At 43.9% G+C, this 24,707-nt stretch overlaps 1 protein-coding gene and 1 long non-coding RNA gene across 2 annotated transcripts in view; one reads left to right on the top strand and one right to left on the bottom strand.

Annotated features, from left to right (window-relative positions):
• LOC142046610 (uncharacterized) overlaps window positions 1-24,707 on the bottom strand; it is a 404,232-nt gene that overhangs the window by 191,732 nt on the left and 187,793 nt on the right. The window lies entirely within an intron of this gene.
• Window positions 11,498-11,954, top strand: LOC116821791 (large ribosomal subunit protein P1-like). Its single transcript, XM_032775203.2, has one exon. It carries the CDS (start codon window positions 11,595-11,597, stop codon window positions 11,931-11,933), a length of 339 nt encoding a protein of 112 aa, XP_032631094.1. The 5' UTR covers window positions 11,498-11,594; the 3' UTR covers window positions 11,934-11,954.

Raw genomic sequence — 24,707 nt, 5'->3', positions numbered from 1 at the left:
AACAGGTCTTAAAAAGAAAGCTTTATATAAAAAGAAAGAAAAAGACATAAAAATGGTCTCTGTATCAAGATGACAATATACAGGGTCAATTGCTTAAAAGAAAACATGAATAAACAGCCTTATTCAAAAAGAAATACAATTTAAAACATTCCAGCAACTACACACATGTAAATACAAAAAAACCAATATAAGCTTATTGTTTTTCTACCTTTGTACTCACAACTTGGAAACAGAAGATTAGAAGAGCCAGGAGATAGAGAGAACACTCTCAGAGCCGAGAGAGCACTAGAAACACAGACAAAGGACACACAGCCCAAAAATTCTCTCCCTGAGCTTTGAAAAATCCGGTTTCCTGATTGGTCCTCTGGTCAGGTGTTTGGTTCCCTGTGTTAATCCTTTACAGGTAAAAGAAACATTAACCCTTAGCTATCTGTTTATGACAGGCCTCTGTTATAGAATTACTTTTATTGTTTGTACAGAGTTAAAAATGAACTAATGAAGACATAGAAATGTAAATTGTTTTCATTTTTCCCCTTTGTTTTTTCAGCTCTAGTTCTTTTTATAAAGAGATTTTAAACATGTTACAAAGTCAGTAAATATATGGCCAGTGCAAGAACATTATTATGTAGGCCATAAAAAAATCATGCAAAGAATTTGAATGAAGGGGAAGAAGAAAGGATAGAAGACTTGAAAGAGGAGATGGGTATAAGAAGAGAAGAGCTATATGAGTAAAAATACATACTTTTGATATTCTCCATGAGAGAGGAATGATCCCTACAAACAAACACATTTTTCATTCATACGGTCATAAAAATTTCTTAAATACTCCTCGTAGTTTATATACATCACATAACAGAAACCATTCAGACATACCAGGTATTCTGGGACTGGAAATACATTCAGCTTTCTTTTATATACTTTATCCATCTCACCTCTGTCAGCCATTTAAGGTGTTCTTTGTCAGCTCTGCACTGCGGTGTGTGTGTGTTCTTAGCATTTAGCATTTTGTGGGCCCATCCATAATACAAGTAAATGGTACTAATGGGCCAGATTCTGCTACCGTTATTCACACTGAGTAGCACCTACTCATCAAGTTATGATTTCAATGGGCCTAAAACCCCAAACCTGCAAACACTTACACATATGCTTAACTTTACTACTCTGAGAAGTCTCATTGAAATCAGTGGGGCTACCCACAGTTGTTAAACACTTGAACAAGTGTTTGCAGGATCAGGGTCCAGATGAACAGAAAGATACTGCTCACTTGGCATAAAGGTGGCAGAATATGGGCCAATATGATGGTAATAGGCAGATCTGCAGATGATTGATGTCAGAGAAAGAGAGTTTAGGGGAAAGGATGATGCCAAAATTAGAGATGTAAAGGGGGGCAATGGAGATGGGACTTCTCGGTTACTTGCCTTCAGGCAGGATATGAATGAGGAGAGGTAATGGCCTTGTGGCAAAGGAACAACAAAGATAAGGAGCAGTTGGCCTAAGCGGTGGGACCTCCCAACCCATTAAGGGGATGCTCACAGCTAGGAGGACTGGATATACAAAGGTCAATGCAGACTCAGGATTAATGAAGCTATTTGGTGGATTTCCTGGAGGGTCTGGGTGAGGGAGACAAAAATCCCCCTGGCTCTTCCCTGCCCCCTCTCCTCTTCTAGCACAGAAAGCCCAGACCCACCATGGGAGCTCCACAGTGTCTAGAGGCCAGCTGGGGTACAGTACTATTTGCAGTATTGGGACAGGCGGGTTTAGGCTTACCAAAAACTAAAGGCCTGACCCTCAACTAAAGGGAAGGAACCACTAAGGCCAGGCCACATTTAAGTACTGGAGACAATGAAGGAGAAAACAGGAACAGAAATGAGGTGGGGTGGGGCACAGTGCTTGGGGACTAAGAATATCTTCATGCAGAAGGTGACCTAAGCTCACAGAGCCTGGAGGAATAAATCTCCCTTCCCCCTATCCTTTGTATCTTCCCCCATAGTGCACATCCTGCGTTTCAGCTGAAGGACTGAGAGGAATGTAATGCAACATTGCAACTGATTCAGTGGGATTCACAGTTTCTCAAACAGATTCAAAACTGTAATCCCAGCAATTTTTCAGTTAGCACTCCCTGACTGCAAAAATCTATTGGCAGAGTTTTCACACAAACATTGCATTTAAATATCTACATCTAGACACAAAAAAGGCATTTTGCCAAAAAGAAATTGAAAATGGCCAAATTAGCATCGCGTGATCTTAGCTTTAAAATGACCTCAGTACTTCATAAACAAGATTATGCAAGTATTCAGAGGTATGTGAAGCAGTTCAATAGTGCCATCTTGAGGGAGGCTCCTAAATGCTAACATGTGATGTGAGAACAGAGTAGCTTTTTAAAGGTTTGCCCATAAACCTTGATTAAGTGGAAATCAATCACGGTGAGATACCAAAAAGGACAGTAGATTCGGAAACACATTACAATGTCCCCTTATTTAGCAGAAAAACAAACCAAAATCAACACTAACAAACTTCCCTTACTATGGAAATTCTAGCCAGGAGAATAATACTGAAATAATGATTTGCACTTCTGTCAGTCTCAAAGCCATTTACAAATATTAATTTAAGCCTCACAAAACTTCTGTGATATAGGTTAGTATTGTTACCTTAATTTCACAGATGAGGAAACTAACCTCTGTACCTTATGTTCAAAAGTCCCACAGGAATTCTCTGGCAGAGTTAGGAATAGAAGCCTGATATCCTGGCTCTTAGTCTGATGCTTTACTCTTTCTCCCTTCAGATCTGTACATTTTCTGTAATCTGTATTCTCATCTGGTGTGCTGAATTGGATCTGTTTACTCCTGTCTGATTTTCAGCACAATTTTAAACTGTAGCTTGCATTTGAACTAGGTTAGTTTACAATATGACAAATGAACAAGACAGGCAAAGAGCATCCTTACAGTAAAATTACTATCAGCTTCATTTTCCACTGAGAAGGATTTTCCATATAGAACTGGTCTGTATATGCCACGCAACAATCAATAACTCATGGTCTGTAAATATCAAAAGTGACTTTCATCTTTCAGCTCAACCAGTTGGTGATAACTGGCATGACTTAGAGGTTATGCAGATTGCTTACTGGAAAGGCACTTTGTTTACTTCATGGAATTCCTATCAGCATGAGGATCCCTTAGCAAAGCCACAGGTGGTGGCATGTTGTGGTTAGTAAGGGCAGTTTCCTTTGAATTTCTTTATTTGTTTTCCTTCTTTGGGGGCAAACAGATGGAATTTTTGTTGCAATTACTATGAACTTGGGATAATAGCTCTTAAGTCAGCACTGAGGAGGTAGAAAGACACAGTAACAAACACGCAATCTGTAACAGTCTGGACACTGATGTAGACGTGTGACTTGACACATCTGACATGCAGAATGACCAGAACTGGCACATGATTTATTGATTACATCCTGTGATAAGATAGGCCAGTGAAATGGCTTCTACTTTCAAAAACATTTTGGCATTTTTTTAAGTATCAATATTAATGCAGCAATATCCAGCATGTGACTCTACAGACAAATACAATTGCTCTGGGCTCTGTACCCTATTTCTGGTGCTCACATGTGAGGCAGCATAGGCCACTGCCCTAAACATGTAAGTCCAAACCTCTGTGAGTTTTCAAGCAGCCAGGGGCATGAGCTGCAAGATGCTGACCGTCTTCATCTTCAACTGACTTCAGTGGCAAATAAAGGCATTCAGGACCTTCCACAAGATGCTAAAACACCAGACAAGACTGGGCCTCTGGAAGGAAAGAGAAATAGGGAAAGAGTGTGAGAAGAAACACCCTTTTCCCAAGAAACAAGGAAGGGGCAGACAAAAGAATGAATATGTTACTGAATGGAGTTGCTGATAGTCACAAAACAAATGCAGAGTGGTGTCCTGACACTGCATTGTGATATCAGTGTCACAGCACTGTGTTTATATGTTGTGACAGTGCAAATGCCATCTAAATGCAGTGACAGGACAGCTCTCTGATTAGTGTGTGTCTCTCTGAAGCTCCATTTGATAAGGTATGGCTCCTCAGCTCTGCATGGTAGGGTATATTATTATATCAATACAGCGTGTAATAAATCAGTCAGTAAATGATAAAGTATGTAATTATGTACTACACATGATCTGACTGTGAGTAAATAAATAAACATCAGAATATTCATGAGTAAAAGAACATAAAACTAAAAACTGGAAAAAAAGATTAAAAACTGCTTGTAAGCTTGCATCAATGAATTTCCCTGGGAAAGCAGAATACTACTTTTGTGTAAAGCCTTTTGAGAGTTTGTACCAGGTATGCTGCACAAAAAACAGTTCGATTGTATTCCTGGAAGAATTAATTTTAAAGTAACTCCTGGATTGAGCCTTTAACTAAAACTTGCACACACAGGCCCAGATCTACAAAAGGATTTAGGCATTGTGACACACAGCATCTCAACACCTAACTTTTAGGCCTGGTCTACACTTAATAATTAGATCAACCTAGATATGTCACTCAGAGCTGTAAACATTTTGCAGTGTAGTTAGGTTGACCTAACCCCAACTGTAGACATGGCTAATCCTTCTGTCGACCTAGTTACTGCCTCTTGGAGTGGTGGATTAACTACATCAGAAACCCCTTCCACTGATGTAAGAAGTGTCTACAGCAGTGGTCCCCAACATGGTGCCCGTGGGCATCATGGCACCCGCCGGGGCATTTATGTGCGCCTGCCTAGTGCCCAGCAGGGGAGAGAAGCTGCAGCCCCGCACCTGACAGGGACAGAGAACTCAGGCTGCGAGCATGGAGTTCTCTGTTCCCAGCAGGCACAGGGCCCGCCTAGTGCCCAGCAGGGGAGAGACGCCACTGCCCCGTGCCTGACAGGGACAAAGAATCCAGGGCTGCAGGCTGTGGGCGCCGGTGTTCTCTGTCCTCACGGCTTCCCTCCAGCTTCCCTCTTCTCTCTGGATTCATATATTATGTTACATTAAATATGATGTTTTTCGTATTATTTAATGTACAAATACAAAATAAGCCTTGAAAAATTGTTGGCGCCCGCCATACTCTTCTGAAAACATGAATGTGCTACTGGCCACAAAAAGGTTGGGGACCACTGGTCTACAGTACAGTGCTTCAGGAAAATAACAGGAACAATTGCAATCCACACAGCCTGAGTGATTGTATAAGAAGCCTAGTCTTCCTATACAATGAAGGGGGAGAAATGGTGACTTAGCTCTGGTCTATACTATGGGGTTAGGTCGAATTTAGCTGTGTTAGGTTGATTTTAAAATGAATGCAGCCACACAACCAACCCCATTCCGTCGACCCAAAGGGCTCTTAAAATCAGCTTCTGTACTCCTCCCTGGCGAGGGGAGTAGCACTAAAATTGACCTTGCTGGGTCAAATTTGAGGTAGTGCAGATTGATGCAGTTCAATGGTATTGGCCTCCGGGGGCCAGCCCAGAGTGCTCCAATGTGACCGCTTTGGACAGCATTTTCAACTCCGATGCACCAGCGAGGTACACAGGAAAAGCCCCAGGAAATTTTGAATTTCATTTCCTGTTTGGTCAGAATGGTGAGCTCAGCAGCACAGGTGACCATGTAGTCCCCCCAGAACTGCAAATGAGCTCGAGCATGGACTGAACGGGAGACACTGAATCTGATTGCTGTATGGGAAGAAGAACCTGTGCAGGCCAAACTCCAATCTAAAAGAAGAAATGCTAATATATATGCCAAAATTCGCACAGGCATGGTGGAGAGAGGCTACAACAGGGACATGCAGCAGTGCTGCATGAAAGTCAAGGAGCTCAGGCAAGCCTACCAAAAGACAAAGGAGGCAAGTGGTCGCTCCGGGTCAGAGCCCCATACATGCCACTTCTATGATCAGCTGCATGGCATTCTGGGGGGTGGGGCCCTACCACTACCCCACCACTGTCCCTGGACACCTGCAAGGGGGGAGTCTCATGCAACAGGGAGGAGGATTTTGTGGATGAGGAAGAGCAGGAGGAGGAGGAGAATGCACAGCAAGCAACTGGTGAATCCGTTCTCCCTGGCAGCCAGGACCTTTTCATCATCCAGGAGCCAATACCCTCCCAATGCAGGATCCCCGACCCTGAAGCCAGAGACAGCACCCCTGGTGAGTACATATTTGTAACTAAAGTACAGGGTTTAAAATCAATAGTGTTTAATTTTGATTTGTCCTGAAGAATTGAGATGCATTTGCGGCCAGTACAGCTACTGGAAAAGTCTGTTAACGTGTCTGGGGATGGAGCAGGAATCCTCCAGGGACATCTTTATGAAGCTCGCCTGGAGGTACTCTGAAAACCTTTGCAGAAAGTTTCTGGGGAGGGCTGCCTTATTTCGTCCTCCACAGTAGGATGCTTTTCCACGGCAAGCCAGTAGCAAGTAGTATGGAATCATTGCAGCACAAAGCATGGCAGCGAATGGTCCTGGGTTTTGGTCGCACTCAAGCAACATTTGGTCAATATCTTTCTGTGTTAGCCTCAAGAGAGTGAGTTGAAAGCATCTGTCAAATCCCCCCTCATTCTTCTCTTCTGCAGACTAAACAATCCCAGTTCCCTCAGCCTCTCCTCATAAGTCATGTGCTCCAGCCCCCTAATCATTTTTGTTGCCCTCCACTGGACTCTTTCCAATTTTTCCACATCCTTCTTGTGTGTGGCCCAAACTGGCAGGGTCTCCGATGAGGCGTCATAATGTCGAAGATAGAGTGTGAATGATCATGCCCCTACTTTAGCAGCCTGTACGGGGTAGTTACTCGCTCCTGCCATGCGGGATGGAAACGCCCAGGACGAGGACTGTGGCTGGGCGACAAGAAGCTGGGAGATTGGGGGAAGTGGCTCAGCTGGGACCTAGGCCCATCAGGCCCGACTGGCCCTATAAAAGGCTGTGAGCAGAGGCCAGACAGTCTCCCTATGCTAGAGGGAAGTCGAGCCTGGTTGAAGGTGCCACAGCTAAGGGCACCTAATTTGGAGCAGGGCTGGGAAAGGTCCAGGAGCTGGGAGTCCTGCCTAGGGAAAGCCCAGCTGCAGCAGCCTGGTAGGCAGAGTGCACGCAGGTCCGAACCCTCTTGCCTATGATGAGTGCAATACCTGCAGTCCACCCAGATGATGGGGGATATGGGAATGGAGTGCCTAACACGGTGAAGGGGAAAGGGTGGGGGGGGGCGCCGGGGGCTCCGCCTGGTCGAAGCAGCGAAGACCCTGAAGACTGTGAAGCTTACTTGCCAGAGGGCACGCCCAGGTCCAAAGGGGCACAGGTCTGGAGGACACGGGCCAAGCAATAGGAGATCACTGGCCTCTAGAGGGCGCTCTGGACACTGGACAGACTATTTGCCCTGTAGACAACCAGCAAGCGGAGCTCGCGCGAGTGAGCCGGTGGCGTAATCGTGCGCTAGTCTCGTATACCAGCATGGCCACGAGCACTGCCGATTACGCGCTACTTGGCACAAGGGCCACACTGTTGAATCATATTCAGCTTCTCATCCTGTAATCCCTAGGTCCTTCTGTAGAACTGCTCCTACCTTAGAGTCTCTAGTCTGTACAGTGCATGGGATCTCCATCTAAGTGCAGACTATGCCGGTCTTTTGACCTTTTGGCCGAACAATCCCTCTATTTTTTCTAGGTCCTCTGTATCCTATCCCTACCCTCCAGGTAGCTACCACTCCTCCCAGTTAGTGTCCAAAACTGCTGAGGTCAGTCCAGCCTCCCACAGATCATTAATGAAACAGTTGAACAAAATTGCCCAGACTGACCCCTTTGGCACGACACTTGATACCAACTGCCAACTAGACATGGAGCCATTGATCACTACCCATTGGCCCGATAATTAGCAGGCTTCTATCCATCTTATAGGCCATTCATCAGCCATACTTTCTTTAACGTTCGCCGGCCAAATACTGTGGGAGACTGTGTCAAGGTTCCTTCCACTCTGAATTTTAGGGTACACAGTGTGGGGAACTGCATGGAACTTTCTACTTATTACTGCTTAGATTTGGTCATCGCTGCACCCATCCAACATTTCGCGCTGGATCACCGCTGTCCGCCCAAACCTTCCCTCCCTGGGTAGCCTGGAAGATCCTCACCATCTCCTGGGGTGAGGTCAGATCCCAATCCCTTGATCTTAAACAAGGAGAATAACCATCCCCATCCCCTTTCTGCCTCACTCTGGTGGATCCAACCCCTTGATCTAAAACAAGGAAAATTCAATCAGTATTAAGAAAAGGCTGTTAATTAAAGAAAGAAAGTAAAAAAACCCGAGTCTGGAGAGATTGCATACGCTACTCTCACAGACACGTATATCAACAACCGGAGGAGTTCCGCTGGGGCACAAATTTAGGTTACACATAAAAAAATACCCAATACCCAATTTGATCTCCGTATTAGGGAGGGCATAAGACGGTTACAAGAATAAACGTAATATTTATTCCTTCTAAACTTACACCTGATAAGCTGGTTCTTGATCTTTTTGCACTCCAGTTGAGAATTAAACTCTAAACCAAGGAAAAACTTCCCTTTCTTTGCAAACAATTTGTTCCCAGCATCTGTAGCATTGGTTCTCTGGTCAGGGTTAGCTAAGTTAGGTGAAACTTTTAACGGACCTTTACCAGAGTAAAAAAGGCTATACCTTAAGCCATCGGTGTGTTATGACAGCCCGTATCACAAGCCTTGCTATAAGTCAGATAACATCGCACTGCTTTCCCCTCATCACGACTACCGATAGCTCTCATAGAAGGCAATTAGTTAGCAGGCTAAGCGGGTCAGACTTGCCTGCCTTGGTGATCATGCTGATTGTTCCTGATGCATTTTCTCTTCCTCTAAGTCTCAGAATTATTCCTTGAGGACCTGGCCGATTTTCCGAGGGATGAGGTGACTGTGTTTAGTTCCCTGGCTTCTCCCTCCCTTTTTTAAGAGGGGCACTACACTAGCCATTTTCAGCATCTGGGACTCCCAGATCGCGATGAGTTTCAAATAAGGCCATGGCTCTGTCATCGCCCTCCTTTAGCACTTGTGCAGACGCAATTCTAGGCCTCCATGGCAGTGCATCCTGCTTTTTAAAGAGTGCGAGCACTCTTCTCAGCAGAGGCGGCACCTCCTCCCCATCGGTTGTGCTGGTCCTGACGCAGTCTGGGGCTGAGTCGTTGTTTGTGAGGACAGGCAACAAGCATTGACTATATTACAGCTTTTCCAACTCTCTGTCACTACGGTGCTCCCTCATTCAGAAGGGGCGGCTGTGGTGCAACCTATTAGGTGACTAGGCGTGCCATAGGGGCCTGGTTGTTGGGCGCATTTTCTTCACCAGCTACGCTGCCCGGTCACACGGCATTTAAAGCAGAAGGAGCTGGAGGCGGGAGTTGGGAGAGCCGCAGTATAGCAAGTGGGGGGGCGCATCAGGGAACTCCCGCCCAGGCTGACCCCTGCTCCATGCCTCCTCCCTGGGGCGGGGGGAGCTCCGCAGGGGGGTGACCTCAGAGCGGGGGCTCGGGGACGGGGGAAGGCTCAAGGTGGAAGTTTCGCCTAGGGCACAAATCCTTGCACGGCCCTGTAAGGGGCCCACACTTTCCTTGAACTTTTTTTGTTGCTAACTCACTGAAGAAACCCTTTCTTGTTACTCTTAACTCTTGCTAGCTGCAACTCCAAATGTGACTTTGGCTTCATGCTTTTCCTCTGCATGCCCTGGACAATATTTTTATACTCCTCCCTGGTCATTTGTCCAATCTTCCTCTTCTTGTAAGCTCTTTGCTGTTTAGATCACGCAAGGATTTTCACTGTTAAGCAAGTTGGTTGCCTGCCATATTTACTATTCTTTCTACACAGTGGGATGGTTTGTTCCTGCAACCTCAGTAAGGATTCTTTAAAATACAGCCAGCTCTCCTGGACTCCTTTGCCTCTCATGTTATTCTCCCAGGGGATCCTGCCCATCAGTTCCCTGAGGGAGTCAAAGTCTGCTTTTCTGAAGTCCAGGGCCCGTATTCTGCTGCTCTCCTTTCTTCCTTGTGTCAGGATCCTGCACTCGACCATCTCATGGTCACTGCTGCCCAGGTTACCATCCACTTTTGTTTCCTCTACTAATTCTTCCCAGTTTGTGAGGAGCCGGTCAAGAAGAGCTCTGCCCCTAGTTGGTTCCTCCAGCACTTGCACCAGGAAATTGTCCCCTACACTTTCCAAAAACTTCCAAAAACTGGGGGAAGATAGGTATTCCTCCGCCTAAGTCATGTGCAGAGTCTGAGCCAGTAAGCGTGCTCAGAGGCCACCTAACTCCACACAAAAAGTCCGGGGGACAGGGAAGGAGGAGGATACTCCTTTAGCCCACTGGTTAGGGTACTCACTCGCAATGTGGGAGACCCCAGTTCAACTCCTACCCCTGCATGTTGAAGAGAAAGGATTTGAACACACCTTTCAGGTTAGTGCTCTAACCGCTGTGTTATGGAGCGAGTCTCATTCTTCGTCTGGCCCAATATAATTATTTAAAGTGGAACAACATCAACAGGAGAGATTGCGGGAGATCGAGATCAGAATATCCTATAGTTCAGCACATGCCACCAGCAGGAAAGGGGTTCCCACTTGTGGGTTACTAGCAGAGATAGATATCTATAGCCAGGAGAGGGATGGAGCTTAGGACACATATCTCCCTTTGGTATCTTCCACTGGCTAGCTTAAATGGCTCCCCCACATAGTGTGCTGGCTTTTGTGCTTCCCATTCTGAGGCACCTCTCTCTCCTCGTTCATTGTATAGGAGTATAGGCACATAATTTAGGCTTTGCAGTGTCACAGTATTGTTCCTATGATTTCCTAGGCTCCTAAAAGTTAGGCACTTTGACACTCACCTTTGCAATGCCAAGTCATTTTGCGGATCTGGGCATCTATGGGTATGTCTATACTGCAATTAGATACCTGCGGCTGGCCCGTGCCAGCTAACTCGGGCTCACAGGGCTCAGGCTAAGGGGCTGTTTAGTTGCAGTATAAACATTCAGGCTCGAGCTGCAGCCCAAGCTTTGGGCCCCTCCCAAATGTTGCAAGGTCCTAGAGCCTGGACTCCAGGCCAAGTCCAAACGTTGCCACCACAATTAAACAACCCCTTAGCCCAAGCCCCATGAGTCTGAGTCAACTGGCATGGGCTAGCCACAGGCTTTTAATTGCAGTGTAGATATATCCTTAGGCTAAGCTCAGACCTGCTGGGATAAACACAGTGGATTGCAGGGAGACTGCAAGCCTACACCCAAGTCTGGAGGAAGAGGGCTGCAGGTCCTCACCCATCCAGAGGTGATGGTTGGGAGCATGAAACCTAAATTGGCACCCTTAAGCAGACCACTGAGGGGACAGAGGTACAGTTAACCCCAGAAATGTGATTGATGACAGTGTGGACCAGAAACTTCCCAGCACAGCTGTGAGAAATATCTGTAACAAACTCTGATTTTTTTTGGTTTTCCATGTGGAAATAAGTGTATCTGAGAAAAGTGTCATGAATGGTTCTCGTCTCTCTGCCCACAAAAGATGCTGCGTCCTTCAGCTGAAGCTAAGGCCATCACATCCCGGCGACTAGCACCGCGCCCCACCACCATCTGCCCATTCAGCCATGGCCTCCAGCTCTGAGTTTGCCTGCATCTATGTCGCGCTCATCCTGCATGACGACCAAGTCACCATCATGGAGGACAAAATTAATGCACTTATTAAAAAAGCTGGAATAAATGTTGAACCTTTCTGGCTGGGCCTGTTCACCAAGGCTCTAGCTAACATTGACATTGGAAGCTTGATCTGTAATGTAGGAGCTGGTGGTGCTCCAGCTACTGCTGCTCCTTTTGGGGGTTCTGCTCCTGATGGTGGGGCTCCCACTGCTGAGGAGAAGAAAGAAGAAGAAAAGAAAGAAGAATCTGAGGAATCTGATGATAACATGGGCTTTGGTCTCTTTGACTAAACTGACTTTTTGTATCATGAATATACATAATATTTCTGAGTCAAAATGAATCCAGTTTTCAAGCAAAAATGGCTTTTGTCTTGAAAACTTGTGAAAATTCAAATGTTTCACACATTTTCATTACAAAGACAAGTAGTTCCATCAAAAATGCAAACAGAACAACACTTGGGTTGGAAAGGGAAATGTTTCAAAATAAAGTTAGAAAAATTTTCATACAGAAATAAACAGAACAAAATTGTATGTTTTGAAAGAGCTATCCTTCAGTTTACATGGGTTCCTCCGGCAACATCCCCCCCCACCCCCGCTCCATACTGCCCTGTTGAAAATGAACAGCATTATACCCATTCATACTAACAAGAGACTAACACATTTGACTTTCATGTCAAATTTTCTTTTTCTTCCATTTCCAAAGTTATCAGTTCATAGTTGAGCTGTTTCAATCTGCTACAGTTCTCAACCTCTCCAGCAAAGCTAGTAGTAGAAATAGATCTTGCAAGAGCAGCAGGCTTTGTGTACCTCAGCTCCCTAAGGGGGTCCTGTTTACCCTCCCATTATAATTTATTTGTAGTTTGAAAATTCCACTTACAAGAGCAGTGGTTGGAGCGTGAATGAGCAGCTCTTAGCCTTTGTAGACTGATTTCACATGAATTCAATAGCTAGTGTCTCAGAGTTCAGTTGTGTGTCTGAGAGTTCACTTGTTAGTGGTTTAAAAACTGTCTGGGTCTCACTGACCTGCATCCCATAATCACTGCATGAATGCCAGTGGTCATGTGATTTATAATTTAGGTGCTACTAACACAGCACTCTCTCTCAACCGCAAGTTCTGTAATTATTTTAATTCCTCTAGGCACCAAAATCTGCATTATTACATGAATAAATCATTTGAACACAAAATAATCAAGCACTAATTCTATAGTAGAGAGAAATATTTTTAAGTTGAGGATTAATGCAGAAAAATCATTTCAGGCTAGATTCACCCTCAGTTTATGCCTGGGCTGTATTCCCAATTCTGCTATAGATTTCCCATGTGACACCGCAGAAGTCACTATTTCTTTCCATGCCTCAATTCACCATCTGCAATATGACTATAATAATACTTGCCAAATTCACAGAGATGTTTTATGACTTAATTAATATTTATAACAAGCTCTGAGATCCTACTGTAGGATAGAAAGCATGATACAAGTATTGCACTGAACTGGCTTGTGTGAACGAGTAGTGCTGCTCTTCTCTGGACAGCATCAGAACAGCTCAGCTATATGTTATAGGGCTTATATTGCTGCTAGAGATGATCTATTAGCCTGGATGGTAGGAGGTTCTATTAGTTTTGGAAGTAGGAGGATCATCTCATAGAATCATAGACTTTAAGGTTAGAAGGGACCGTTATGATCATCTACTCTGACCTCCTGCACAATGCAGGCCACAGAATCTCACCCACCCACTCCTGTATCAAACCTGTGTCTGAGCCATTGAAGTCCTCAAATCATGGTTTAAAGACTTCAAGGTGCACAGAATCTTTCAGCAAGTGATCCGTGCCCAAGGCTGCAGAGGAAGGCAAAAAACTTCTAGGACTTCTGCCAATCTGGCCCGGAGGAAAATTCCTTCCAAATATGGCGATCAGCTAAACCCTGAGCATGTGGACAAGACTCACCAGCCAGAGACCCAGGAGAGAATTCCCTGTAGTAACTCAGATCCCACCCCATCTGACATCTCATCACAAGCCATTAGGCATATTTACCGCTAGTAGTCAAAGACAAATTAATTGTCAAAATCAGGCTATCCTATTATACCATCCCCTCCATAAATTTATCAAGCTTAGTCTTGAAGCTAGATATGTCTTTTGCCCCCACTCTCCCTTGAAAGCTTGTTCCAGAACTTCACGACTCTGATTGGTTAGAAATCTTCATACTAATTTCAGTCTAAATTTCCTGATAGCCACGTTTATATCACTGTTCTTGTGTCCACATTGGTACTGAGCTTAAATAATTCCTCTCCCTCCTGGTATTTATTCCTCTGATATATTATAGAGAGCAATCATATTCCCCTCAGCCTTTTGGTAGCTAAAACAAGCTAAGCTCTTTGGTATCCTTTCACTATGACAGCGTTTTCCGTTCCTGGATCATCTAGTAAGCCCTTCTCTGTACCTGTTCCGGCTTGAATTCATCCTTGTAACATGGGAGACCAGAACTGCACACAGTATTCCAGATGATGTCTCACCAATTGCCTTGATAACGCTATAACACCTCCTTATCATTTACCGGAAATACCTCGGCCTGATGCATCCCGACGCATAGCTTTTTCACAGCCATAATCACATTGCAGCTCATTAGTCTCCTGTGATCAACCATACTCTGAGTCCTTCTCCTCCTCGATCTCACTGATGCGCTCCCCAACTGTATAACAAGAGTTCTTGTTATTAACTCCTAAATTCATTGGACCTGGCCCTTATTCACTAGTAATTTCATCCTATTACTATTACTCCGTATACAGAGTCATCCAGACTCTTCCTGTTTAGGATACCCATTCTTCTCTAGTATTGGCAATACCTCCCAGCTTATGTGTCATCTGCAAACTTTATTAGCACATTCCCCTTTTGTGCCAAGGTCATAATAGAAATTAAATAAGATTAGTCCCCAAAACCGCAGTCCCTGAGGAACTCCACTAGTAACCTCCCTCCAGCCTGACAAATTCACCTTTCCAGTATTGACCCGTTGTAGTCTCCCTGTTAACCAGGTTCCTTATCCACCTTTCAATCATATTGATCCCCATTCTTTCCAATTAGCTTATAATTCCCCATGTGATGGAACCGTATCAAATGCCTTACTGAAATCAAAGTAGATTAAGATCCCTGCATTTTCTTTGTCCTAAAAAATATATTATTCTCAAAGAAGGAGATCAGGTTGGTTTGGCACGATCTGAACCTTTTGTAAAACCAGGTTGTATTTTGTCCCAATTGACCATGACTCTGCAATGTCCTTGACTCTTTTTCTTCAGATTTTTTTCCAAGACCTTGCATACTACAAGATTGTCAAACTAACAGCCTGAAGTTGCCTTAGGATCACCCTTTTTCCTTTTTAAAAAAGTAGAACGTATGGTAGCACTTTCTCCGTCATACGGTATAACCCCGAGTTACAGATTCATTAAAATTCTGCTAACCGAGGCTTGCAATTTCAGTGTGGCCAGTCCTGATATTCTGATGAAGATTATCTGGCGTCCCATGATTTCTTCCATTTAAGCGTTTGAGTATTGCTTCTACCTGGATGTGAGTATATCTACCTCCATAATCCTCACTTCCTATCTTCATCCTACCATTATCCCTAAGCTCCTCATTAGCTCATTAAAGACTGAGGCAAATATTTATCTTACATATTGGGGCCATGCACGTAGATATCCTTAAACCTCCAACCTCCATCCTTAGTGTCAAGGTCCCACTTGCTCTTCTCTTTATTTTCTCTTATTTATATGGCTATGAGTACTTCCTACTATGGTTTTCATCCTTTGCAAGGGAAAACTCACATGGCTTTCTACTTATCCCTACATGCTTCTGAGTCAATAAGGCAAAATTTCCCTTGCTGCACTCCATCCTTCCATTCCTTGTAGGCTTTCTGCTTTTTCTTAATCACCGCTCTGAGATGCTTGCTCATTCCAGCTTCGTCTCTACAATTCTGCGCTATGATTTTTTTCCCTTTCTTTGGGATACTTTGATAGTTTCTGCAAACTTTGACTTGAAGTAACTCCAGGCCTCCTTCCACTTTAGAATTTCCCCCAAAAAGTTTCTTTCAGTCCAACTCCACTTGCCTAATTGAATTTCCTTAATTCCTGTTAAATTACCCTTTTGAACATAAAAAATCCTAGTCATAGATCTATTTTGTTTATCCTTCCATTTAGTTTGAAAACTGAATTAGCTCATTGATCGCTTGAACCTAAGGTTGCCCCCTACAACCCATCTTCTTCTATGAGATCCTCACATACTCAGCAAAACCAAATTCTTAAAATGTCATCCCCTTTGTTGGTTCAGCAACTAGTGTGGAGGAACCCATCAGCTATCGCAATCCAGGAAAATCTGAGCACCTATTTTATTTACTAGCATTGTCCTTCCAGTCTATATATCTGAAGTTAAAGTCTCCCATAATCACACAATCCCATTAGTATTACTTCAATTAAAAACATTTTAAAAGGCTCTCTGTCCATATCAAATCCGATCCTGGTGGGTCTATTTAGAGCAACCCCAAACCCCCAAAAAGCCCAACTGTTCTCAGGTTGCAAGGCGTTTTCTAAGTAGCCCTTTTCTTTTTCTTCCAAGTTGTGATTAGTCCGACAGACTCTGTCTTATCCATTCCATCCCTTCTTATTTCTTTACAGTTAACCTCATCATTGATATATAATGCTACTCCACCATCTTTGCCTTTATTTCTATCTTTCTACAGCACATAGCCTTCAATACCTGTACTCCAGTCATTGACTACTATTCCACCATGTTTCTGTTATCCCTTATAAATGGTTTCCCTTCCTGCACCAGTAACTCTAGTTCCTCTGTTTTGTTACCTAAGCTCTCATACTGGTGTACAAATTATCTTAATTCTTGCCATTTGGCTTCACTCACATTCTTTACCAATTAGGCCCAGAATTCTACTTCCAGTATCACCTATAGAATTGTATCTACACTACCCTTCCTCCGTATGTCCATTTCTCTACCCAACAACAGTATCCTTTCTTGCTTTGTTTCTTCCCTTCAATGTTAGAATCCGGCGTGGAGATTACCTGGACATCTCCCAACCATCTCCCTCCAATTCCCAGTTTAGAGCTCTCTTAATTAGTTGTGCCAGCCTCCATCCTAGAAGTCTATTTCCCCTCCCTACTCAGGTGAAGAGTCCATCCTGAGAGACAAGTCCTCTGTCCATGAATGCCTCCAGTGGTCATACATGCCAAAGCCCTCCTTATAGCACCATGCCTGAGCCATCTGTTAATCGCCCATAATCTGTGTTCACAACCTTTGTTGCCTCTTCTCTAGGAACAGCGGAATCCCACTGAATATCACCTGAGCCTCAATTTCCTTAAGGTCTTCCCCAGCCTGGATAGTCTCCCTTGATACATTCCGCAAGAATCTAGCCATATCATTCGTTCACAAGAGGACAACAGTGGATTCTTTCCTGCTCTTGTTAGGATCCTTTCATCCTCAGGTCCACACCCCCTCTCTTAGCACCGGGCGGACAGCACACCCTTGTGTTCTCTGGATCAGCTCTGGTTACAGGCCTGTCTATTCTTCTCAGTCCCCAATCATGTAGATCTGCCTTTTCCTGGTGACGGTGCGATTCTCCAGTCTATCCCCTGTTCCCTCTGGCTGCAAGTCCTCTCGATTCCATATCACCCTTGCTATCCTCTGCAGCCCATCCCATATCCTCCTGGGGCTCATGTTTGTGTCATCTCCATTGAGACGTCCCTCTCCTTATAGGGCTAGCTCTCTTCTCTTCTTCCTTGCCCTCTCACCTTCAGCGACACATCTGCTGTGCCCTTTCTTCATTTTCCAACTCCGCAAACCTGTTCCTGAGCTCTATTTCTCTTCACTAGCCCGTCTTTTCCTCTCCCTGGTTGTTTAGTCACATGCTTCCACTGTCCACTTTCCTCACCTAGCAGTCTCCCTCAGAGTTCTTTGTGTCCTGGTTCCATTTGCAAGTCTGAGCTTTTCCCTTCAGCCTCATCATGTCTTTCCTCCATCATCCGCTCAAAACTCCTTTCTAAACTAGACCAGAGTTTCCATCTGCATCCCAGTCCTCGGATATTTCTTCCGGTCAGCTCTATCAGACGGCACTTCATGCAGACAAACTCTTTCCAGGTACCTCCTCCACATCTAGTCATCTTCATTGTGTCTTCCACTGCTTGGGTCACTACAACTGCTGCCTCTGTATCTATCATAGGCTTCCCACCTAAATCCTGTAAATCTAGAAACACAAACAACCCAAAACCACCACACCACAGCAAAACAACCCCAAACAAGCACCAAGACACTGCTTGCACACTCCCTTCGGTAGCCTGTGTGTTCCTCTGCCTCCCTCTCTTAGTCTTCCCCCAAACTCCCCTTGCAAACTCCCATTCAAACTCCCCTGTTTACAGCTCTGTTTGCTGGTTCCTGTGCCACTGCAGCTGTCTATGATGTTCCAAGCAGCCAAGGTGTATATTGCTGTAACAGTCATAATGTTTCCACAGGTGACCTCAGATTTATTATTTTAACCAATCCTCCAAACTCTTTTTGTAATCTAGCAGAATTTTGTTATCTACAACAGAAAAAAGCGATTGTAAAGTTGTATTAGGACCTCCCTTTTCCTCCCAAAAGAGAACAGAATTTCAGCTAGCACTGTCATTCCATGCATTTCCATTATTATTTTTTTGCCTATTGGGCAAAAATTCACACTCAGTGTCTGTTTACATAGAAGTCCAGTTTCCCCAGCCCTTGCCAGTACTGTGCTTTACAACCATTCAGAAAAAGAACTGGGAGCAGATTTCAGAACTGCACTGTAATCTGAACCCTGCTATGTACTTTGTTCCCAATGAAGTAAGCAGCAACTGAATAACCAGGACAACTTCTCAGGTCCTCACTTGTGTCACACTGTATCTGTAAAAAACACAAGCTTCAAATGATTTTCTTTGTATCCCTAACAACATTTATGAAGAGACATCATGACAAAGTTGATATATAAATCTGAACAGCAAAATTACACCTGAAGACTGAAGACTTAATTAGACAGTGTTAACTATGTGTGAAATACAGTATGTATTTGATTTGTGACTGGATTTTAACATCAGTTATTTTTGACTCTACATACATTAGAGCTGTACTCATTCATGACTGGTGGCAAACTGGTAAATGTCAATGTTAACTACTTTCACAAAATCTAAGAAAATGGGGCCATAGTCCTTATTTGCGCTTCTAGTGGCTACCATATGATGAATCATAATAGAAAGTTGTATTCTTTTATATCAGAGGGCACCAAGGTGTATTCAAGAGACAGAAAGGGGCGCATAGCAGAGAGCTGGTAATCTCCCCTTCTGTGTCTTTTCTCATTTCCCTCTCAGCTGCTTTCAGAAGCAGAGGAGAGCATTTGTGAAGCGTGTGGCTATGTAACTTGAAGGCTGCTTTGTACGCATGGGTAAAGTGAGTCACCTAGCCTGACTGCAGAGACACTCCCCACGTGTTAGTCCAAGCTGGCTGCTCGGACAGAAACACACAGACTTGCTGTCACATGGAGACCTTAAGGCAGATCCTCCATGGGTATAAATTGGCATCACTTCACTGGCTGCAGTGGCAGATCTGATCCCTTATATTTGTTCTTTTCTTTCTTTACTCTTTCCTTCTGTCTAAGTTATCCAGACCGAAAGTAACTTGTTCTTTGTTTATGGAATAAACAAAAAATAGTACTATTTACCTTTGAAGGCAAGGTCCTTCCTAGCTAATAGGATGGTGGGTACCCAGATAAACTGAAGTGACAGGTTAGAATGCAAAAGATTGTTTTAAATGAAAAAGCCACCAGACATTAAAACAAAGTTATAGCAGAATCCACACTACAATTCATTATTTTTTTGTGACAGACTGATTGGTATGTAACATGAGGATTTTGATCATTCCTCTCCTGGTAAATATTGACCTTAGACCTTGGTCAATATAGTTTCAGTTACTACATCTGGGAATTGACCAAAAAGTCCACATGAAATCATAGGCGTTAGAGTCAGAAAAGACCCAATAAGACCCATCCATTCTCATGCAAATGCAGGATTATTTCCTACTATCTATGATTAATCCATTCAATCTAGTTTTAACTGTCTCAGGCGAGTGGGCACTCGCCACTTTCTCCTGTTATAATTTTTTCATACTGTACATCATCTACCTCAGTTCATTAATTCAACCACATTTTCTCATCTCCCTTTTAAATCAAAATTGCAGCACTCATATGTCAAGCTGCATAAGTTATTTTTCTAACAGTAACATCTGTTTCTGAAAGGCACTATGGGCAGTTGGCAGCAGCTTAACAGTTCCCTCTCCATGTAAATGATCAAGTGCTGATGGCTGCCGAAGCTATGTTTGCTAGGAAACAAAGTCACTTTTCCTTTACTTGATTTAACTGTAAGGATGTTTATGTCTAATTTGGGGAAACTTGCATGGTGAGCAAATTTACTTGTTTTCACTATGGCAACTGGCACCCCTCCACCTGCCTTGCCCGCAAGAGGTAGAGAGTCCCAGAGGGGGTATTAGAGCATGAGCCTACTCCTGACTCACCCCACAGTAACTCTTGTCCCGAAGCTTCCCCCATGCTAGCCCACTGGTTCTCACCCAGGAAACAGGCAGGGTCCTTCTCCCAAAATGGTCTGCTCCTGACCCTGGGTTGGTTTTCTGTGTATGCGTGTGTGTTTGGAGGGGGGATGTTGGGTTTCTCCCAGTGGTTGGAAGCCTCCATGCAAATGCACCAAGTGCACATTGGTTAATCTGGGCCTGTGCTCAGCCCTTCTCAGTATTCAGCCCTGAAGTCACAATAAGGCTGTCTGCATTCCCAGGATCAGGCCCTAACTGTTGTGATGTTTTACACCAGCATAGAAGGTAGCTGAGTGTTAAAGGTGGCAGGAGCATTTGTAGTTCTCCAATGAGCAACTCAACAATTCTGTGATATGCTTTGGTTTCTTTGTTTGCAAAATGCAGAAGCTGATCTATCACCAGGGTAGACCAGAATCCAGCCATCCCCAGTCTATGCAATTCAGAAAGCCACAGAGACATTGTACTGATTAGGAATCTAAAATGTAGTATTGTCACATTCACACTAAAAAACAAGCGGTTTTTAAAAATTAGCTTTCTGGTAAGTTATTTTAAAATGTTATAATCACTTTGGCGAAGGGAGAAATATCAGTGTACAGGTAGTCTGAGTACTTTAAAAAAAATAAACAGGTCTGGCTTAAAAAAAAAATCAAGCAATGTTTACTCCTAGGGGAATTCTGCACCACTGCACAATGCAGAATTTTGCAGAAATTAACGTTGTGCGCACAGCATTTCCATTCCCCCCCCCCCCCCACCGCCACAGAAAAGAGCTGCAGAATGTTGGCCACCACTAGGGGCCATTGGACCCGACAGAGCCCAGCTCACAAATAGAAGACAAGGCTGGGGGAAGGTGGAGGGAACTGTAGGGTTCCCAGTGGCTGTAGTTCCCAACATCCCCTGAAGGAAGGAGGCAGCAGCACGTAGGAAACTCCATGCAAGCCTGGGACCCAGCGTCAGGCTGTTTCTCCCTCTGGATTCCTGGGCTCTGGGTGGGGAGGTAGAGGGTGTGAGTCACTTGGCAAGGGGCCCTCCCCAGCTGGCCTCTGAGGGTTAGGGAATGTGAGTGTCTGGGCTGGAGGGGATCATGGCTGGGCTCTGGTGGGGAGGGGGTATGTGAGTGTCTGGGCTGGGGAGGTTATGGCTGGGCTCTGGGGAGTGTGAGTGTCTTGTCCTTCGGCTGGGCTCTGGGGGCAGAGAAACAGGAACTGAATTGTCAAAGGGGTTTCTTTAACTGTCTACTCCTGGGGGAATTTTTGTGTGTCTCTATTGTTACAGACATACTTGCTGACAGGTATTTTGAAATAAATTAACAAAATAATAGAAATTATTATACAGTTTTATTCTGACAAATAACATTTGCAGAATTTTAAAATATTGTGTGCAGAATTTTTAATTTTGGTGCAGAATTGCCCCAGGAGTAAATGTTATTTAATAAACTAAATGATATATCAGTATGATATGACCACCAGAGTAATAGATGTTGTAGTGATGGACTCAGACAAACAAACAGAAACCACCAACCCAGCACTAAACTCTATGTCAGGGTCCAGGCTCAGATTTGAGTTTGCAGCAAACGGTTCTCTAAAGAGGGCTAATTTGAACACCGTGAAATCTGGGAAAGTTCAGACCCTAATGTGGAATTAAAATCTTCAAATGTGAGAGGATTTTGATCTGGAGTTTCGACTTCACCTACTATAAATATAGAAAATTTGATCTGGATCTAGATCTCAGGTCTGGAGTTCTGTTTTGGCTCAGTTTAATCTTCAATTTCATATTCAGTCCCCAATGCACTAAATATGCAGAAAATAGGTTTGTTTGCTTGTTTTTGAAAACCGGTAAACCTCATTAAGGGGGAGCTCCTGCAAAATGCTGAGTGCCCTCAACTGTGGGGACTTCAGTGGGCATTGAGGGTGCTCAACACCTCGCAGGATAGGGCTCTAAATATGTTTGCCATAATTAGTTCATCTCTTCAAATGAAGTGCTGCTAATTTCTCTCTTTTCCTTATAGCCTGGGAGAGCAGAGTGCTGCAGCTGTGCACATGGGGAGAATACTAACCATTACAGTGGGAACTATTTCCACCTGTTTACCTCACTGTTTCCCTCTTAATGCCATTTTAAACTATGCTGAACAATGGAGGGAACATGCTGTGCCTACTGTTGTGAGAAAGGAGAAAAGAATGAGCAGGAGGACAGTAGGAAGCTGAAGGATGTGTGAAAACGAGAATATGACTAAGTGACTTACCATTCAAATAGCCTTTCACCAAATGTGCGTAATCAATTCAAGCGCAGTGGGGGTGGTTAACATTACAAAGGGTCTAATCACGGATTTGTCCAATATCATCTTTTCCAAGCAGTAGCCTGAGATGTCTGAAAGTCATATTCATGAATTTAGTAACAAAGAGTTGAGGTTGGACCACTTTGTCTTTATAGAATGATGTGTATTCCAGATTTGAGGTGTCCCCGCCGTGGTGATTGGGTTCACAGGGAGCAAGTGACTTCTCAGTACTGACAAAGCTATGCCTGTGAATTTGACCAAATACAGTACTTTGCCACAACTGGGATAACGATACTAAATGAATTTCATGTTTTTTCCTATTTGAGTTTTATATAGAATGTAAAACAATGATACTCTCAGTATGTTCCGAAAGGAAATAAAACAAAATTTGGAAAAGCCACTTTGAAAATACACTATTGCTTTTCAAATAAATTCATTTCCTTTGCAAACATGTATAGGAAAGGGAACTGCAAAAAGGCCACATACTGCAGTGCTACCAGGTATTCCTGCACCCCTCCTATAGATTAATGGATTCCAGGGCCAGAAGGGACTATTGTGATTATCTAGTCTGATCTCCTTTGTAACACAGGCCACAGAATATCCCCAAAATTATATCCAGAGCATAATTTTTAGCAAAGTATCCAAACTTGATTTAAAAGTTATCACTAATGGACAATTTTCCACAACCCTTGATAAATTATTCCAATGGTTAATTAACCTCACTGTTAAAAATGTATGCCTTATTTCCAGTCTGAATTTGTCTAGCTTCAACTCCCAGCCAGTGGATCGTGCTATACCTTTCTCTGCTAGACTGAAGAGCCTGTTACTAAATATTTGTTCCCCATGTAAGTACTGATAGACTGTAACCAAGTCACCCCTTAACCTTCTCTTTGTTAAGCTAAATAGATTGAGTTCCTTGAGTCTATCACTATAATGTAGGTTTTCTAATTCTTTAATCATTCTTGGGGCTCTTCTCTGAACCCTTTTGTATTTATCAACATCATTCTTGAATTGTGGACCCACTATTCCAGCAGCAGCCATCCCAGTGCCAAATATAGAGATAAAACAAATGTTCTCTTCCTTCTTGAGATTCCCCAGTTTATGCTACCCAGGACATGGACGTATGGCCTGATTTTCAAAGGTGCTGAACACCTACAGCTCCCATCAACTTTAATGGGAGCTATAAGTGCCCACCATCCCTGAAAAAGAAACCATCAGGCTCTAGTAAACCAGTGCAAAAACAAATTCTAGAACTGAGAGTCCTCCACAGAGGGCTTCTCCTACTACCTACTCACAATCTAGGCATAATTAACTGGGGTACCTTAGTTGGTGTAAGTGAGACAAGAATTAGGCCCTCGTGGCATAAAGTTCAAGACATCATCATACAAAGGCATTTAGAGGAGAACCAAAAATGTAAATGTGGTAGGTGTAGAGCCAGAAAGAACTAACATAAGAACAGAAACAAGCCTAACAACAACCAAAGAAGCATGAGTATAGTGTCACAAAACCAACCTAATAATGTTAAGCGCAGGAAGTTGTTCAGTAATAGTAATGGAATAGGTGCAGGGATACAATCTGATCCTGGGTGAACAGAGAGTTAATATCAGCTCAACTTTCCCCTCTCCTTGTTCTGGGGGAAGAATGATATGACTGAGAGATAGACAATAGGTCCTTGGCAAATTCCCTGAGGAAGCTGATATAGAAGCAAACAAAAAACAGCCTCTGGCACCACCTGTTAGCTGCTAATATCCTAGATCCTTCTCACTCAGACTTCAGGACAAGGCATAATACAGAAACAGCACTTGTTGCTTTGGTGGATGACCTCCTTCTGTCCACATGCAACAACTACTGTCATGAGCTGTCACTGGAGCTTGAATGTGGGGCTTCCAGCACTAAAAGCATGAACCTCCACCAAACAAGTTAAAGGAATAAAAGCTTCCTAGTGGTAGCAGACATATTTTCTGTGGACCAGTATCATGGTACAATTCCCCACTCTGAACCTTAGCATCCAAAAGATGGGGTACCAGCATGAATTCCTCTAAGCTAATTACCAGCTTAGAACCTGTAGCGCTGCCACCAACCAGGAATTCCAGGGCCTAGTACACTCTGGTCCCCCCAAAACCTTGCCCGGGGAACCCCAAGACCCAGACCCTCTGGATCTTAGCACAAGGAAAGAAAATCCTTTCCCCCCACTGTTGCT

This window comes from Chelonoidis abingdonii, chromosome 3 (assembly GCF_003597395.2).
Source record: "Chelonoidis abingdonii isolate Lonesome George chromosome 3, CheloAbing_2.0, whole genome shotgun sequence".
NCBI classification, from domain to species: Eukaryota; Metazoa; Chordata; order Testudines; family Testudinidae; genus Chelonoidis; species Chelonoidis abingdonii.
The sequence above is the reverse complement of the archived record's forward strand: the minus strand, read 5'-3'. Positions and strand labels throughout refer to the sequence as shown.

Bases quoted from the DNA above. Each gene is read 5' to 3' on its own strand.
- LOC116821791 (XM_032775203.2), top strand. From the start codon at position 11,595: ATGGCCTCCAGCTCTGAGTTTGCCTGCATCTATGTCGCGCTCATCCTG.